General features: G+C 38.5%; 2 protein-coding genes across 20 annotated transcripts in view; one reads left to right on the forward strand and one right to left on the reverse strand.

Annotated features, from left to right (window-relative positions):
* SCML2 (Scm polycomb group protein like 2) overlaps positions 1-18871 on the forward strand; it is a 94555-nt gene that overhangs the window by 71403 nt on the left and 4281 nt on the right. For 6 of the 15 annotated variants that reach the window (XM_039358401.1, XM_039358405.1, XM_039358409.1 and 3 more), the window contains 3 exons: positions 7104-7376; positions 8281-8444; positions 9851-12760. In XM_039358401.1, the coding sequence (XP_039214335.1) occupies positions 7104-7376; positions 8281-8444; positions 9851-9976 (563 nt within the window). In that variant the 3' untranslated portion in view covers positions 9977-12760. Of the gene's footprint in view, positions 1-7103; positions 7377-8248; positions 12761-18871 lie in introns of those variants that run through there. The other 9 variants (XR_005558551.1, XR_005558550.1, XR_005558549.1 and 6 more) reach the window with 9 other exon arrangements.
* Positions 1-18871, reverse strand: part of RAI2 (retinoic acid induced 2) — a 129654-nt gene that overhangs the window by 50603 nt on the left and 60180 nt on the right. For 3 of the 5 annotated variants that reach the window (XR_005558555.1, XR_005558556.1, XR_005558553.1), the window contains one exon: positions 12537-13248. The exons of the other annotated variants lie outside the window; for them this stretch is intronic. The gene's annotated coding sequence lies outside the window, so the exon portion shown is untranslated. Of the gene's footprint in view, positions 1-12536; positions 13249-18871 lie in introns of those variants that run through there. 5 annotated transcript variants of the gene reach the window in all.

Here is an 18871-nt window from a genome sequence, read left to right on the forward strand (position 1 = left end):
CAGGAATGCATTTTAAATATCAAAATGAGTTCAATCCTTCCAGACAAAAATAACAAGGGATGAGAGAAGGAAGCTCTTCTGAGGCATCAGATTGGAAATTGATTACCTGAAAATTACTGAGAGATCTAAATCCAGACAGTATGTCAAAGGAAATTAGCAGCCTTCCCTTATTAGGGGGAAGGGTATCACTCAACATGCCGTAAGAATTGATATGTGTTTGCTTCAGGCTGTGCAAATTCCCTCCTTGTAGATCATGATGTGTCTGAATAATGGAAATGGGTAAGTCGGAGTAAAGCATCTCATGGAAGCATAGAGAAGACATTCTGCTTTATCTCTTTTATCAGAGAGGTACTTGAGACCCAAATAACTCTTTCCAAATCATTTTTGAAGTTAGCAAACTGTCTTTCCATATGTAGAGAGCTACCACAGATTCCCAATTCACAATCCTTTTAAACAGTTTAGAAGATAATCTTCACCTGCCCCAATGTTCTTCCAATTTTCAATTTATCATTCAATTTCTTCATTTCTGAAAAAGTAACTGGCATCAATTTAGGTAACAAATTATTATTTTAGGAGTTAATACATGTCATGGTTGACTCACTATGCAGCCCCGCTCTGAACCAGACAACAGTAGTGGGAGGGGGGAGAGAAAGCATTGGAATATATACGGGAGGTTTGGGAATGAAATTTGGAATGCAAGTGTGCTGCCTGGAAGGTGAGACAGACTCAATACCTCAAGGTCACTGGCTGGGAATGTCCGAGGTAGACAGACCATTCTCAAAACAAAGTGAGTTCAAATGATTGGTGGACAATGGACAGTGGAAAGTCTGGGGGGGGGGGAGGGAAAGGGAAAATTTTCCTATGCTGTTTGTTCATGAAATCATTAGAACCGGCTTTTCTACTTCTGTACCCATGTGGAATCTTCAGTAAAATTATACTCTTGGTAAAAAATGTCCCAGGAGTTTATTTTGGGATGGTTGACATTACGCCAGTTCTCACAGAAATAGCCTACCTGGATCCCACCAGGAGGTCAACCCCGAAATATTGGTTACGGGCAAAAACGTAGAAGAGAAGAAGAAGCCGGGAGGGGTCCTGGCTTGGGTAAACCAGCACCACCTCAGTATGGAGCAGGAGTGCAACCAGCCAGTGTGCACCCGAAACCAAAGAGAAATCTGAGCAACTGGCTGCAGCCACTAAGGAGTGAATGAGGGATGTTCCATAGCAGGGGCCAAAGACAACAAATCTGGCAAAGGCTGGGCAATGAATGTGGACAAGGCAGCGAAGGCTGAAGACCCAGTTCTCCCTTCTGCGGTCAACGTGGTTCAAGGCAGCAAGTGCAAAGCGAAGTGACTAGCTGAATGGGACAACCCTGTTGATCTTCTGACCACTGGCCACAGCCCATCCATGAAACAATTGAGGGGAGAAGTTTGGAGGGATGAAGAGTCATAGTACACCAATGCCGGGAGCCACAACTGCTGCCAACAGGCCAGGAGTCATGAGAACCCTGGCGGTACTGACTACTACTGTTATTCTTCAGCTGGTGGCACCGACAACCAGAGCCCCTGCACAAGCAGCAGTAGGCTTTGCCACTCCTCCATTGCAGCCAGCAGCACCAGTAGCCCTGGCTGCAGTTGGTGCTCTGGCACAAGCAGCCGCAACTGGAATCCTGGCACCGGTGGTCCAGCTGGTATTCCCCCCCAAGGATTCATCCTGATACAGGAGGAGTGCCAGCCACTCCCCTGGTGGCCCTTGTTGATGGGTGCCCAAACCGTCTAGCCCATTTCCTGGCTCAAGCCTGGCACCACATGGAGCTTTATGGAGTGATATAGCCAGACACTTTGGCCTGGATCCATGTCATTGTGGTCAATCTGGAAGAAAGTGCTTTGAAATGTTTGTTGTCACTGCATGATGAAAATGCCCCAGAGCTGGAGAACCTTGGCCCGTACATGCAAGCCCTGCGAGAGCGTTTGAAGAGCCCACAGCAGCCCGGCACGGAAGCCTGCATCGATGCCCTGAAGCAGGGGAAGCAACCAGTAATGGAGTACATTCAAGATTTCCACTACCTAGCCAGCCACTTGGGAGACTGGCCTGACTGCTTATTAGTCTATCATTTCTGACAGAGACTGAACAAAAAACTGTACCAGAATTGCCTACTCTGGGGAGGTGCTGGGCAACTTGCGAGCGTGGTACCATGTGACCACTGAGGTAGAGATCAACTTGATGGAGTTCCATGAACACACTGGGCAGGAGAGTCAGTCCTGCCCTGTGGAGAAGTGAGTGGCTCCTAGAAGGGGAAAAAGGGGTGCACCTCCAGCCATAGGATAGAGACCCTGCCAGAACCTTGGTGGAACCAAGTGCCAAGTGTTTCATGCCGTGACTGATGACCGCTCCCCTGCCTCTGAGCCAACTGAAGAAGAAAAAAACTCCCCCAAGGCCAAGGGAGAAAACTCAAGCAGGGCAACAGGTCATAGAGTTCTCCCCTCCATTCAGTGAGGGGGCAGGAATTTCAACCTCTGCCAAGACTTGGCCATTCTTCTACAAGAGCGACGGTGAGGAAGAAGATGACCCGATGGTAAGTAGCCCCATCATCTGACAGCTAAGGTGGATATTTCAGTGTCCTCCTCAGGAATAAAGGGGATCCTTACAGCTTTATTGGACTTAGGGTTCACCAGATGCCTAGTCAGCCCCCAAATGGTAGAGAAGCTAGGGATGAGGCTTAAGGAAGCTAAAGAAGCCTATAGCATTTTCCCAGCTATACAATTTGATAATGGGCAGAGTGCCAGCGAGCTAACTGAACCTGTGAAACTGAAAGCCAGGATCCACACAGAGGTTATTCAATTTATTGTGGCCCCTGAGATGACATAGGCCATGGTCCTAGACCTGGCATGACAGATAAAATGGAGCCCATTTGTTCATTGGGATAGAAACAAGTGGCGAATGCAGAGGAAAATATCCAACCAGCAAGAGTTAGTGTAAGTGCTAAGAAGCTGTCATGTGCCTGCGGTTAAGAAAGCAAAAATGGAAACTAGAAGAAGATTGCTTAGAGCCGTGGATTCCAAAAGAATATCATGATCTAGCCAGTCTTTAGCAAGAAGGAGTCCGCCCCACCGCCCCACAGATTATGCAATTGAGATCGTGCCTGGACATGTTGGGAAACCTTGTAAAGGGGAGGATCTTCACTAATGTGGACTTAAGGGAGGCATACTATTGAGTGAGAACTAAGGAAGGGGATGAGTGGAAAACTACAATTAACTGCCTCCTGGGCTGTTACCAGTTCTGAGTGATGCTGTTTGGACTACAGGGGCCCCGAACAATGTTCATTCCGCTGATAAATGACGTACTGCATGAGCACCTGTATAAAGAGTCCTAATGTATCTGAAACAATGAGAGACTAGTGATATGGCTGTGGGGGCTGTGCTGCTCCAGAAGAAAGCCAAAGGAGAATTGTAGCCGTGTGCCTACACGTCCCGTAAGTTTTCGGAAAATGAGAGACGATGACCTATCTGGGAAAAGGAAACCTACATAGTCTGCTGGGCTCTCCTAACCTGGAGACAATTCTTGGAAGGCAGTAGGATTTCTTTCAAGGTGTGAACAGACCACAAGAACTTAGAAGCATTCAGGGCTCTCCAAAATAGGTCCCATGGGCCCAATATTTCAACCGCTTCAACTTCACTCTCCGCTATCCACCGGGAGGGTGAAATTTCTTGGTAGATGCCCTCTCACAAATGCCACAGTACAACAGTACATCAGAGGAGGTCATCAATTCCATCATTCCTTGCAAACAAGTAGCAGCACCAGTCCTCACAAGAGAACAGGAAGCATCACCATCACTGCTGACCAAAGACCTAAAAGAAGCCTTGGCAGGGGAAGAGTGGTTCCAACAACAGAAAGGTGAGCTGTCCTTAATGGACGGACTGGCATGGATGGGGAGCAAACTATACATCCCATTGAGCCAGAGGATCTTAATACAAGTAATCCCCCAGAGGATTATTTAGCAAATTTTCACAAAAATAAATTAATTCAGAAAGGGTACTTACGTTAGAAATTCAAAACTGCAAGCAAAAAGAGGTCTGTGTAGCCATGTGACTTGAATTCAGTCCGTGCTGCAGCCGAAGCCATTTTGAACTCTGTGATTTGCCTGGGCCATTCGGCTTATGAAGCAGGCAGGGCTTTTTTTTTGTCTCTGGTCACATGGCCAAACGAGCCGAGCTGAAATGGCACCTAGTTTTTTTTTTTGTTAGTGCTGGAGGAGAATCTGCTGCTTCAGGACTAGAACTGCTTCTGTAAGTATTTTAATTTTTTTTGTTGTTGTTACTCTAGAATGCTTGTAAACTGTTTGGAAACTGCTTTTCTTTTTAAGTACTTACTATTTGTTTCTAAGTACAATACTTGTAGAAATGCTAGCCAACCTCCTCACAAGGCATTCTGTAATGTTGTATTTCCTTGCTTTTATTTTGGAGATTAGCATATATTATTGTAGTTTGTAGGTTTTAAATTTAAATTGCCTCCAGAAGTTGTGGGTGTCCCATTACTGAAAGCTTTTAAGAAGAGACTGGATAGGCATTTATCCGAAATACACTACTCTCTTGTGAGAGCAGTGGGTTAGACTAGATGATCTCAAGGTCCCTTCCATCTCTGTTACTGTTGCAAACCAACAGTTCTGTAAACCCCTCCCCTATCTCACTGAGTGCCTGGCTAGAGACTTAAGCTAATTAATGGCAACTGCAAAATTCTTTGCAAAAAGAGATGCAGCCTGCTTACAGGCATTTAGTTCCTGAGTGGAAGCAAATAGCTGATGGGCAGTGACAGCAGCGGGAAGGCCTCTCAGTTCAGGCAGAGATCAGTGAACAAAGTTGAAGAAATAGTAAGTCAGATCTTTGTTCATTTAACAATCCATTTGATTTAATTAATTAATTTGATTTTAAACATTTGTAAAATTGAATCTGATTCATTTGATGAATCAGGCTCCATTAGGTTCGTACTTCGAGGACTACCTGTACTGCAATGGAGCCATGATGCAAAGGCAGCAAGGCATTTTGGATTTGTAAAAACCTTTCATCTTGTAAAGAGAGAGATTTGGTGGCCATGGATGAAGAGATGTAGAAGCCTACATAGCCAGCTGCCCTGTATGTTCTTTGGTAAAGAGGCTGTCCAGCAAGCCTCCAGGACTGTTACAGATGGTGGCCAAGCCCACGGTCCTTTGGAGCGAGATATCTATGGACTTTATTGGGGATCTGTTGGAGAGTTCTTGGAATACTGTGATCTGGGTCATTACAGACTTATTCTCTAAGCAAGCACACTTTGTAGTGTGCCCAAGTATCCCTTCTGCTCAGTTCCTAGCTAGATTGTTCATACAGTATTTGTACAGCATTCTGAAACACATAATCTTAGATCGCGGAGTGCAATTCACATAAACGTTTTGGTGTGAGTTCCTGAGCTTTTAGACTCCTTCCAGGGACTTGGCTCCACCCATCACCCTCAAATAAATGGAGTCTGTGGATACAAGAATGCAGTCATGGAGCAATACCTTTGATGCTGTGTGAACTACCAGCAAGATAATTAGGCTGAACCTCTGCCCTTCACTGAGGTGGCATACAATAACTATGTACTTAGCAGCACCAGGTTTACCCCCTTTCAGGTGACCATCAATGTGGAATTTGTGCCTATGCCAGAGCTCCCTAAGGAGACCCCTTCATTGACTTCATTGCCTGAGTGGTGCACAAATTAGAAGCAGCAAGGGAAGTGCAGAAGAGAGAGGCTGACAAGAAGAGAGCACCTCAGAAAGAGTTTAGAATAGGGGATGAGGTGTACCTGTCCATGAAGTTCTTGTAGTTGGAGCAGCCCTGCAAGAAGTTGAAGCATCAGTATATAGGTTCTTTCCCTATCATCCGGATTATGAATCTGGTAATGGTGAAATTGAAATTGCCCAAAAAAACCCTCAGGCACATTCACCTAGTGTTTCACTGTAATTTGTTAAAGCTCTTCCGTAGCTCACCGCTGATGCCGACCATTGAGCCTCCCCCTCCTATAGGGGAAGGAGAGAGACATTTTGAGCAAGGAGATTCTTGACTCTTGATGTTACAAAGGGAAGTTGTAATATTTAGTCTTATTGAAGGGGTTTCCCTTGGCAGAGGCAGAATGGGTGACAGCAACGAATGTCCATGCCTCTAGACTCATGCAGAGGTTCCATGTTAGGTACCTGGACCTCCCCCAATAGGTTAAATAGTGCAAAGAAATCATGGTGTAATACGAATGTTTTTTGCTTCCTTGTAGGATTAATCATCTTTTGGGAGGGTCAGCATGTCATGGTTGACTCCCTATGCAGCCCCACTTGCAATCAGACAACAGTAATGGGATGGGGGAGGACAGGCATTGGAATGTAAGGGAAGATTGGGAGGGAAATTTGGAATGCAAGGGTGCTGACTGGAAGCCTGAGATAGATCCAACATCTCAGGGTCACCGGCTGGGAACATCTGAGACAGACAGATCATTCCCAAAACAAAGCGAGTGCAAATGATTGGTGGAGAATGGACAATGGGATGTCCAGGGGGGAAAGGGAATGTTTTCCTATGCTGTTTGAGCATGAAATCGTTAGAATTGGCTTTTCTACTTCTGTACCCATATGGAATCTTCAGTAAAGTTATATTCTTGGTAAAAAAAAAATGTCCCAGGAGTTTCTTTTGATATCTAACCCAGTGGGACAGTTGACACACAGGATTCTTCTTCGTTGAACAAAGCATGCAAAAATGCCTTTCCTATACTTTGGTTTCAGCATGACAATCCATACTTATTTCTTCACCTTTTAGACAGTTCATTATCAATGTCAAAACATTTGATAAGTTGGATCAATTTCTTTTGTGTTTCTCTTTCAGCATTTTTCTTTTTTCCTTTTTTCCAAAATTAATCTTTCGCATCAAATAACATAGAATGGTCAGTAAAGTTGGATAGTTAGTAATACTGTATTCCTTGTAGAGTTGTTAATCTATTTATGTTGGTAAAGTTTTCTTAAGTAGGGAATACTTATATTAAAGCAAACTTTTCAATAAAACCTTTATGGTAGATATCACTTTACTAATAATCTGATTGTGTTAAATTCTGTATAGCAGAAACCCTGCCAAATGAAGAAACATCCAAAGAGCACAGGTTTGCTGAGAATTCAATGGATTCTGCACTTAATTCAGTCACCCTGTCAAGTCCTAACAATCAGAATTCCACTGAATATTATACCTCAGGGAACACAGCCTATTTTAGGCATTCTCTTCCTTCAGTATCTGCTACCTCAAACACAGAACCAAATCTACATAAATTATCAAGTGCTACCGGGAACAGAAGTTTTTGTGAAGTTGCCAGAAAGAGATTGCAACAGAGGATTGAAGGTATTCTCAAGCTTTTTCAAAATCCATGCTTTGTTTGTGTGCACATAAATATGTATATTCATAAAACTGGCTCTAAAATCACTTTATTATTCTAAGTTTACAAAAGGAATCAGCAAATTTAGCAGACATGCCCAAACCATAATCTTCACTTTGTTCTATTGACATCCTTACGTGGGTAGCTAATTTAGCAGAGAGAGAGAGAGAGAAGAAAAAGAAAGGAAAGAGAAAGAAAGAAAGAAAGAAAGAAAGAAAGAAAGAAAGAAAGAAAGAAAGAAAGAAAGAAAGAAAGAAAGAAAGAAAAAGAAAGACTACATAGATTATACTTGTCTGTTTTCTGCTTCTGGATTTCTCTTTGAGGTAATCTCTGTCATAATTGAATCACAACATAAATCAAACCATAATCTATTATTTTTGTCAAAATGAGCAATTTTGCTTTGTTTTATAAGTGTTATTATACACGTTGGTCCTTGAAGGAAAATCCAATACAGAGGAGTTTTAAGAATAAACATGTATGATTAATAACTAACAGAAACAAGCTACTATCATGGCCTTTCTAACTTAGTACAGGTGTGCTAAAATAACAATTTACAGAATGTTTAGTTGGAAGCTGTCATAAATAGGAATTTGGAGAGCCAACATTTGGAAGCCACTAGATTGGGAAAGATTCCTTCCCATATTGTGTGTGTGTGTGTGTGTGTGTGTGTGTGTGTGTGTGTGTGTGTCTAATGTATAGGTCACCACTACATTAACAATAGCAAGATATTTTCAGATTACGCTCATAAAATGGGAAAATAATGTGGAGGTTTTTGCTTTCTATTCACCAATAAAAGCTATTTGAATGTACCCTCAAAATGCCTTGGTTATTTCTCCAGCTTCTTCAGTTTCATCCTTTTGTGTGTTTAAGCTGCAAGTTCTACCACAGGACCTGATCTCAGTGCACTAAAACAGGAATCTTCCCATCTCTTCAGCAAAGACCCTTCGACATGGTCAATTGATGAAGTAATGCGATTTGTACAAGAAGCAGATCCTCAGGCATTAGCACCCCATGCCGAACTCTTCAGGAAACATGTAAGAAAAGTATAATTTATTTTTAATAGTGCCTAGAATCACATGAAATAAAAAAATTCCAATATATTTCTGAAATCTAATGGGCTTTTTTCCTCCAAGAGTATTGAAAGCAGAAAACCATCACTGTAGTTTGCACTAGAAAAGATTTTGTGTCAATGTAAGTTCTGCTTGATACAGAATTATCCTTAAACATAAACTTACTCTTGAGGTCCCATGAATTCTTGCTGTGTTTTGGGGAAACTATTATTAATTACATAAAAATATACAGAGAAAAATCTTAGAACAGGAAAACATAACTTCATATGTGTGAAATGTTCTTCCTGCTCTGTTGACGAATTTGGTAGGATTAAAATGGATTCCAATTAGTTTACCTATTTGTTAGTCTCTGTTTTCTAAACTGATATATGTGAGTAAGGTAACTGGGATAATGTTATGGGGGCAAATAATTTATTAGCACTTCTCTTGATCAGAGATGGGACTGAAAAAAAGAAAACCAGATTGTCAAATTCCAGATGCTGCTTCCCCCATCAGCATTAGAAGTCAGGTATTCTTCACATTAGAAAGGCCAAAAAGGGATATGATGGATGTCGGTTGGGAAGACCTGAGGGTTGGGAGATGTTTCAGGCCACTAATAACTTGACCTTGAAACAATGTTAAATGTTTATCCATCACCAGCATGGAGATGGATTCAGTGTAGCTCTCATAGCTAGTAAAATAAATTGTTTAAACAAAAATGAGAACTGAAAGAACACAGATTCAGGCTTCTGCAGATCCAAAGCAGACAAATTTGCTTTTCATCTGGTATGTACACCTTTGATGTTCCTACTTAAAGGTGTAAATAAATAAATAAAGCATTTATTTATTTAACTTGTATGTTACCTGATTCCCAATAAACTTGGGAACTCACAACAAAGAAATTATAATTAAACAATTATTAACAGTAATTAAATTTAAAGATAAAAGATGACAAGTGGGGTCATCCGGATGGAATGACATGAGGGATCTCATTCTCTCTCCCCAAAGGCTTGAATGAACTTTTTCCTGAGGTCACAAGATCTGGACAAGGTCATAAAGCTCCATGTTCTGCATTGAGAAATGGATAGGGTGTAACCATACCAGATCCAAAGCTTCTTTGCCTAGTTCAAGTCATAATACTGCAGCTCTCTCTATATATAACTGATTAGAAATACATTATAAATTATATATAATTATAAATTGTAAATTTTATAATATAAATTCTGAAGATTTGTCAGTCTCTTCTGAAAATTTCCAAGATGTTCAGATTTGAATTTCTGTTTGTCTCTTGGAAGAGATGAAGTGAGAGAGAGGGTTGTGTTGTGTCAGTCTAGAGTAATATTCTTGCTCTGAAACTAGTCATTAATTACTGTCATCTTGTTTCCTCACAGGAAATTGATGGGAAGGCTCTTCTGTTATTGAGGAGTGATATGATAATGAAGTATATGGGTTTGAAACTGGGCCCAGCATTAAAACTGTGTTATCATATAGAAAGACTTAAGAAAAGAAAGTTCTAGGCAGCAAATGCAGTGATAGTGCTGCATTTTAAATAGACAACCAGTCAGCTTCAAAAAGACAACTATATATAATAGGGCAGAAACTTTGCCTGATCGAATGGATCAAATAATCTCACTCAGCTCACAAATTTCCAGCATGTTGGTTCTACTAATCTAATCAGAAAGAAATATCCTAAATCAGCATTGTTTTATAGATACTTCTTAAATATAGAATTTAATGTTAAAAGTTTCACATTATTGTATTTAATAACTTTTTAAAATATGCAGGGAAGAAGTAGTGCTAAGAGTATTTATATGAAAAACTGAAAAATACATTCTCACTTCTTCAGCTTCAGTTGATGCATTTTCATTCAGAACCAAAACAGCTGAATTCCAAAGGATCTTTATTTTTTATTTTTTAAAAATCAAATGTGGAATTTTTTTGCAAAATGGCTGAATTTCTATGCTGGGATGAGTGAAGTATTATTTTTAATTAATTAATTCTTTTATTATTATAATCACATACATATATTATGTGAAGCATATTTCCATAAAAACAATAGCCATATACTTGTAAGTATATGTTGTGTGCAAAAAAAGCTATCTTTTTACAATTTTAAATTATGAAAATGCATTTTTACAGCATGTTGACAATTTAAGGAGAAAATAATTTCTTTTTTAAGAAGGAACTTCTTATGGCTGATATGAGCATCCAGCTCCCAAGTGAGCAATAACTTTCACTTTGCTCACGACTATATAAGAAACATTGTACTAAAATTCCATCTAATATAAAGATATATTGTACATAGTGTTCAAGTTTTTTTAAGAGTGCGTTTTAAAAGTATTTTTGCACTGTGACAGATGATAAACTGCAGGTTTTTGTTTGTTTTGAATCATAAACAAAATCTGCATTATACATTTTCTCCCTAGTTTATAGGTGTTAATATATCATAAAGCTGTGTCCTAAGACCAGTCACATTTGTTCCAATAAAACATGGGGTCACATAATGTTGAGATTCCCTAATGAGGACCTGGTGAAGTGTGGAAAATAACTGCCTAAACAGATTTCCTTTTGCATTCTAAAATATGATTTTATGTCAGCAGGAAGGAACACAATGAAACACACCATCTTGTGTAGGATCCAGAAGGATTTCAGCCTGTGTAAAGTTTCTAATTAATTGCAAAACTTTACCTTCAGTCACTTTCCACTGCATGTGAATGGCCTTTGCTGGATGAATATATCCTCATACTGTTCATTAATGCCTGTCTGGTTTGTTTCTCATTTTATAGTGGGGGATGGAGAGAAGGGGAAGGGAGGAGAAGAAATAATTAATGGACAGATACATACAGGGCAACTTCTGGCACTATGGAATATTTGGCACTATGAATTCTTATGTGGCGCTGTGCCATTTTATTCTGGGAAAATATATGGAAAAGAATAGGATGCCTCTCTAATGTCTTTCAGATATAAAAAAAGTTAGTGACTTCTTTTAAGAAAGGAATTGAATTACACTTGGATGTATAATTCATCTGAATCTTGGTGCTTTATCTGCAACTTACAAAAAGTTTTGATAATAAAATACTTTGCTGTCACTGCCAATATAATATGAGGGACAATTTATGTACTTTTGCTGAATAGAGGATCAGACATTCTATTTGTCCAAGTGTTGCTAGATAAGATATAGAAAGGAATGTAGTTTTTATATTTTTTACTGACTTTTTATATGAAAAATAGTTAAAATACACATTTGTTGTTTAAAAATGCCTTGTTTATTATATTAGTGTATTAATAATACACTGATTACTCAGGTTTACCTAAAAATGGCAAAATTGCAAATCTTTTTTGAAGCGATGCATTTCTTTAAATTACTGAAGCTGAATTTAAATGAGATCACTTTGGTGATATCCTATTTTCTGATGAACTTCTGGCATTCATATTATACTTTACTTCTCATAAGACTGTACAACATCTCCAATATATAACTTTCTTTAACCATTACAGTTATTTATATATGCTCAGGTATGTGATATCTTTTATATCTTTTGATGCCTATTTCTCTCAGTCAAAGTTACATAAACACACCTATTTATCTCATTGTGAAATGTGATAGCTTGTATTTGGCACATAATTGTGTTTGTAATTTTTAAAGGTGACATATATTACGCCAATGAACTTCCACTGGTACCATTGGAATTTTTCTTGTTCTTCATCTTGCATCTATATGCTTCATAAATTTGTTCTAGAGATTGCAGCAGATTTGAAGGGTGTGTTGGCAATGGGAGAAAAGTCAAATTTGATACTAAATAAGACATTTAGTATAACTTATTTCAGACACTGTTAAAGGATATTTCAAAATTGTATTCAAATACCAAACAATCTTACAAAAATCTAGTTGTTTTCTGGATTGCAGATAAAATGTCACAAATGTTATTCAAGTAATTTTATATGTTAAAAGTGGTTATAAAACAACACAATATTTTAGACCATGAGGTTTCTCTTATTCATTTTGCTAATATGTCTTTGAATAGTGCAAATAATGTATACTACATCATGTATACAAACTTACTTATGAAACAAGAATGCTACTGAAATTTTAACTTTATATATGACATGATACAAATTATGTTAGGTACATTTTTCATTATTTTCAACTGGATGTTCTCATCTAAAGAAAAATAAAAGTTGCTTGATATTTACTTGTCAATTATTTTTGTAATGTAATGTCTTAAATCTGTAACTGACTAATCTCATTACCGTGTTTGGTAGCTACTAATACATCGATTAAAATATACTTTAATATAAAATACATGGTTTGAAGGGATTTAATCTTTGAAACAGTTTACAGAAATAATCTTTGAGTGAAATTCTAAACACTGATGTTAACATACTGTAAATTATCAGATTTCTTTGAAAATAATATGAATATTTCTTGAAATAGAAAGGTTTTACTGATGATTGTAATGGCTATCTAATTAGATAACTCAAATGCTTAGAAAATTCTAAATGCTCTTTTTGCATAATCCACAGAATTTGTTAGAACAGGCAAGAATAAAATCTAGAGAGCAGGCTATTGGTCAATTCCTTATTCCAGAATTAAAATTAAAGATCATCTGAAGACCCCACACAAATGTAGTATGGTGATATACTTTTCATGAAGTATCTGAATTTTTAACATGCTTGTAAGTGTAGGGTTCAGATGATGCAGTGTGGTGGTGAAGGTTTAGTCACGGTTTAGTCAGGATTGTTCTGACAAATATTGGAGGAGAGAATGGTGTCCATACTGCTCAGGTCCCTGAAAGAAAGGCAGAATATAAATCTAAAATAAATTGGAACATTCTAACTGTCCTTTTATTAGTACACATGAAATGACAGGAAGAGAAGATAGTTCAAGTACAAATTATTTGCATACAGAAAGTCCTAGATTCAGTGCTGATGCTTCAAGGAATTTCAAACACTATAAATAGCACTAAATTTGTAAGTCAAGAGTTTCTTGTCTGCTCACAGAACACATGTAACAAAACAAAGGGCATTTGATCCCCCAGAATTTGCTACATTTTGCATGCCCTGCAATACAGAATGGAATGCCAAACAGCTATCCCAATAAAGCAGTACACAAAACAATGCAATGTTGTTGCTGAAGCAGTCTTAATGATGTCTACTACTCTTAAGCCTAAAACTAGGCTAGTTTAGGTTAGATATTTTTTTCTGAGAATAAGAACAATTGCAGAAATCTGAAATGATGTTCAAACAGTAAGGCTTAGGCCTCTTGCAAATGTGGATGGTGCTTTTTGGTGCATAGCAGTAGGTTTTCTAAATTCCCCTGTTGTGCTGATGAACCATATGATTAGCAAAGATGTAATCAGTTGATCATGAAATGAAAACAAGATGGTATCAAAATAGTATCTGCTGTCTCCTTATAGGAACATACTGCATTAGATGTAATCAAAACAGTAGTTCAGCTAGTAGAATTGCAAATGAAGGCAAATATACATTCCCAGGATAATTTTGTAGGATCCAATCTGAGTCGGTCACCAGGACCAGAGGTGTCACCAACACCTATGGTCCCATTGATTGACTCAGATTGGATTCTGCAGAATACTTTTGCTACAAACCAATGAAAAGATCAAAGAAAAATAGTTTATTGGACAATTGGTGTAACACTAGGAGCAATGAGCAGGTATACGGTGATGGGAAAACCAACCTCCTGAACAATTAAGTTCAGTAAGGATTTTGGATTGCTAGGCAGAGAATGAAGATGTTCTTTAGGTGTCTAATTAGAGATCAAAACTAGATAAACTGCTATAGGTTCCAAATGTTAGACACAAACTCTAGTATTATTGTTATAATTCAAACCATCACTAATTTTTCAGATTATGGCAATATCAAAAAAAATTGCTCAGAGTTAGTTTTTGAAAGGTTCTTTATAAGAAAGATTTTATTGCCCAGATGTAAAATGTCCATATAGTTCTGTGCAGTTTCTATGTTCTTTAGTTATGTTTACATCTTAGATTTATCATAGGAATTCTAGTTACTCAGCATTTACCACATACCAAATTATGAAAAGTTGGTACATAAAAAAAGTTTCTAAAGTGACATTATTTCAAACAAAATGAACCACACAGTAGCTTTTCCAGTATGGAAAAGCAAATAGATGTCTGAATTCAAAATCTGTAGATCAATCTATAGCAGTATTAGGAAAATTGCAGCATCAGTTTCTACTAAAAACATGCACATGTATATATAGCGTGTGTGTGTGTGTGTGTGTGTGTGTGTGTTTTTTCTTAGGTTTTCGTGGGTGTTTGTAGTTCTTTGGTTATTCGGGTTTTCTCCCATGTAAAATTGGAAGTGTCTTGGTGACGTTTTCACAAAGTCCCATTCGTCATCTTCAGGCTGGTGTTTTCGGCTTCGTCTTTCTAGGAGCACGAAGCCGAAAACACCAGCCTGAAGATGACAAATGGGACTTCATCAAAACGTCGTCAAGACACTTCCAATTTTACGCGGGAGAAAACCCGAATAACCAAAGACCTATATGTATGTATGTATGTGTGTGTGTGTTGTGTGTATGTATGTATGTATGTATGTATGTATGTGTATGTATGTGTATATATATATGTATATATATGTATGTATATATATGTATATATATATATATATGTGTGTTTTCTGAGGTTTTCGCGGGTGTTTGCCAATCAGAGCACAGCCAAGATCCTAACCAATCAGAATACATCTCCATCCAATCAGAATACAGCCAAGCTCTCATCCAATCAGTTCATACCCCCACTGGCAGTTAAAAGGAGGAAACAGCTACAAACACACATTGCTCCTAGAAGCACGAAGCCGAAGGCACCAGCCTGAAGATGATGAATGAGACTTCGTCGAAACGTCGCCAAGACACTTCCAGTTTTACGTGGGAGAAAACACAAATAACCAAAGACCTGAGCACCAGGAAGAATTCAATACTAGAAAAAATTTAATACCAAGCTTTCGTTGGAAACTACCAACATCATCAGGGTTCACTGTTAGTCAATGTGAGAAACCTATATAGGATTAATCAGTGCTTGCATCCAGCTCCTGGACCTCGTTACTGGTCCCAGCTGATTGGGCTGTATTCTGAAAGTATCCACAGCACCAATATCCACCCTCTTCCTGCTTCCCTTTCTTGCACATGCATCACTGCCCATCCCCTCATCACAAGTTCTTAGGCTAAGCAGAACCTTTCCCCCCCTTTCTCCCAGATTACTGGCCCGCCACAACATGAAGGTGGCCCATAGACCCAGCCAGACATGTTCTAAGATCGTGTGTCCTAAGGACTCACTCCCCAACATGGAGAAATCTGCAATGGTGTATAAAATCGACTGTAAGAACTGCTGCAGTGAAATTTGTGCTACATTTAAAAACTGTACTTCAGAATTAAAATCCAGAGACTCTACTATATTTGCCCAAACTGATGTCCAGGTTACAACTGATTATGGCATAAATAAAAATGTGCCAGAAGAGGAATTTACAGAGATAGAAGTGGAATTTACTTCATCTGACAATCCCTTCTTCAACAACTTAGAGAACCAGAAGAAGCAAAGACTAAGACTTCAAAATACAAAGCAACTACATCGCAAAGAGAACAGAAAAAGACGTTTACTACAGAGGAAGAAATTTATACTCTCTCAAAGATTATTACAAGCAATAAGAATTGATTTATTGGTTGAAAGAGAAAAAAGATGCTTACTACAGAGAAAGGGGACAAACATTTGCTCAAAGATTACTACAAGCATCGAGAATGGATTTACTGGTTGAAAGGGAAGCGTCTTTATGGAAGCTGGTGTGGCATAGAAAGAAACCCAGAATTAGATTCAAAAACAAATTTAAAAATGTTTAATGGAGCAAAAGGCAATGTTGATTTCATGGATTGTTTTAAGGATAATGATTTAGAGCTGAAAATGCAATTATACATATGCGTGTTTAAATTAGTAAAAATTGTTGAATGGATTAAAAGGCAATGTTGGTTCTATGGATTGTTTTAAGGATAATGATTTAGATTTAGAAGTAAGAAATCTACAACTATACTCGTGTGTTTAATTTAGTTTGATGACTTTTTTGCTTTATGGAAGTATGTTTGGTATGGAAATATGAAAGTTAAATGTGAAATGAAAAAAGAAACTTGGCTTTACAGAGACTAAGAATGCATTTCTTGGAGTAAAAGATTGATTTAGACTGGAACTTTGAAATGCTTAATTAATTAGGAGATTTTTGTGCATAATAATATGTTTTGATATGGTAATTAATTGGATGGAATTTTGTTTGTTTAATGAATGGAAATGAAATAAGTCAAATGATCTAGATTTAGAAGTAAGAAAATGATAACTATATATATGTGTAATGTTTAATTAATTAAGAGATATTTGTGTATAATAATACGATTTGATATGATATGATAATATTGTCTTTTTTAACTAAATTAGTTATTATTGGAAGAAATAAATAAGATTGGTGATAAAAAAGGGACGAGAGAGATTAAGAATTTGAATATATTTGCAAGAGATATTTGAAGGGGTAATATATTGATGTAAAACATTTGATTATGGTAATTAAAATTGATAAAGTTTTAATAAACAGGTTTAGTAGTAATAGAAATGTAGGATAGAAATAAAATATATTAAATTTATTATGTTACTTGAGGGAAATAGAGAGATTATAGCGAATGTATTAAATTGAGTTGTTATTGTGTGATTTTATGTTGGAATTTGTGTTTACCCAAACACCTCGGTGTGTCTCAAACACTTTCTGTTAAAACTATAAAACCAATAAAATATATTTTTTAAAAAAAGAACTGCTGCAGTAACTATGTGGGAGAGACTTCCAAAAGATTAAAAACTCGGCTCCATGAGCACAAATTGGCTATAAAAAGGGGTGAACAATATTCTCAAGTTTGGACGCACATGGCTGAATTTGGCCACCAGTTTGATTTTGACAAAGTGCATGTTCTGTCTAGTGATACCACAAAAGGGGCCCGGCTACTTAAAGAAGCATGGCTCTCTGATAAAGAATCAATTAATCGACACATTGACCTTTGTCTAGCGCACCAGACATTGAGGACGTGGAGTATACGTCGTTGTCCAATCCAATGAAGGCAATTAGGTGGGGTGCCGTATAACCGAGAGAATGAGATCACAGTAGGAACAACTATCCCTCGGCAGTCCTCAGATGTTTTGTTGGTGACTGACCGCCAGCTGATGAATTCTCCACCTCCGGAGACAGGTATGCTTCTCCGGAGAACCAGAAGACTACCAGATGGTGAAGGAACAACGCCCAGCATGGCGGGGGATTTTTTGTGTTCCCCGTCATGTCCCGAAGGAACACTACCCCCTGATAAGGGGAGAGGGACTGGGGTGCACCGATGGCCCCCTGTGATGGAGGGTCTAGGTTGTCGGATGAATAGCACCTGGGATGTCTATATGGACATTATGTCACATTATGTTACAAAGACGGGAGCGGAACCAAGGAGAGATCACCCGGATGCAGAGCTAAAGGCTCTGCAATGACAGCCCACTGCATCCGGGAGAAGAGGGAGTTACTCTGTCAACCCGTTTGATGCGCATGTGTAGGACCACGGATGAAAAGTGTTTACATCTACACGCACAGTATGATGATCTCTCTATGGAAGGCAAACGTGGACATTTAATGTTAAGTGAGAGTGGTAGACACCAACAGAAGTCACAGGGTAGTGCTGAAGAAGATGCCGTGGGTGTAGGGAATGATGGGAAAGGGGAGAAGAGGACAGAAACCGGGGGAGATAATACGTACATAGATGTTGTTGGTGTAAAGAGTAAGAGGAGAGTGGAAGACATAGAACAGGGAGAAATGTCCAATTTACAGCCAAATGGGGTGGGAGGAGCTGATTGGAGTTGGAATGAGATGTGCAACAGGAGAAAGGGAGGAATGAGTAAGTGATATTCAGGAACCCCTGGTAAGGAGAACAATGTAAGGGGGAATGGGGGAGACACAGAGGTAATGATTACCCAAAAAGGGGGGGGAAAAGGTTCCGCTTAGCCTAAGAACTTGTGATGAGGGGATGGGCAGTGATGCATGTGCAAGAAAGGGAAGCAGGAAGAGGGTGGATATTGGTGCTGTGGATACTTTCAGAATACAGCCCAATCAGCTAGGACCGGTAATGAGGTCCAGGAGCCGGATGCAAGTGCTGATTAATCCTATATAGGTTTCTCACATTGACTAACACTGAACCCTGACGATGTTGGTAGTTTCCAATGAAAGCTCGGTATTTATTAAATTTTTTCTAGTATTGAATTCTTCCTGGTGCTCGTGTTTTGTTTAAATCTTTGTGATATGAATATACCCAGGAATCATGTTTTTACTGATTGGTGTATATATATACATTACACACACACACACACACACACACA

The sequence above is a fragment of the Crotalus tigris genome, unplaced genomic scaffold (genome assembly GCF_016545835.1).
Source record: "Crotalus tigris isolate CLP2741 ecotype Arizona unplaced genomic scaffold, ASM1654583v1 scf7180000019016.1132606, whole genome shotgun sequence".
Taxonomy (NCBI): domain Eukaryota; kingdom Metazoa; phylum Chordata; class Lepidosauria; order Squamata; family Viperidae; genus Crotalus; species Crotalus tigris.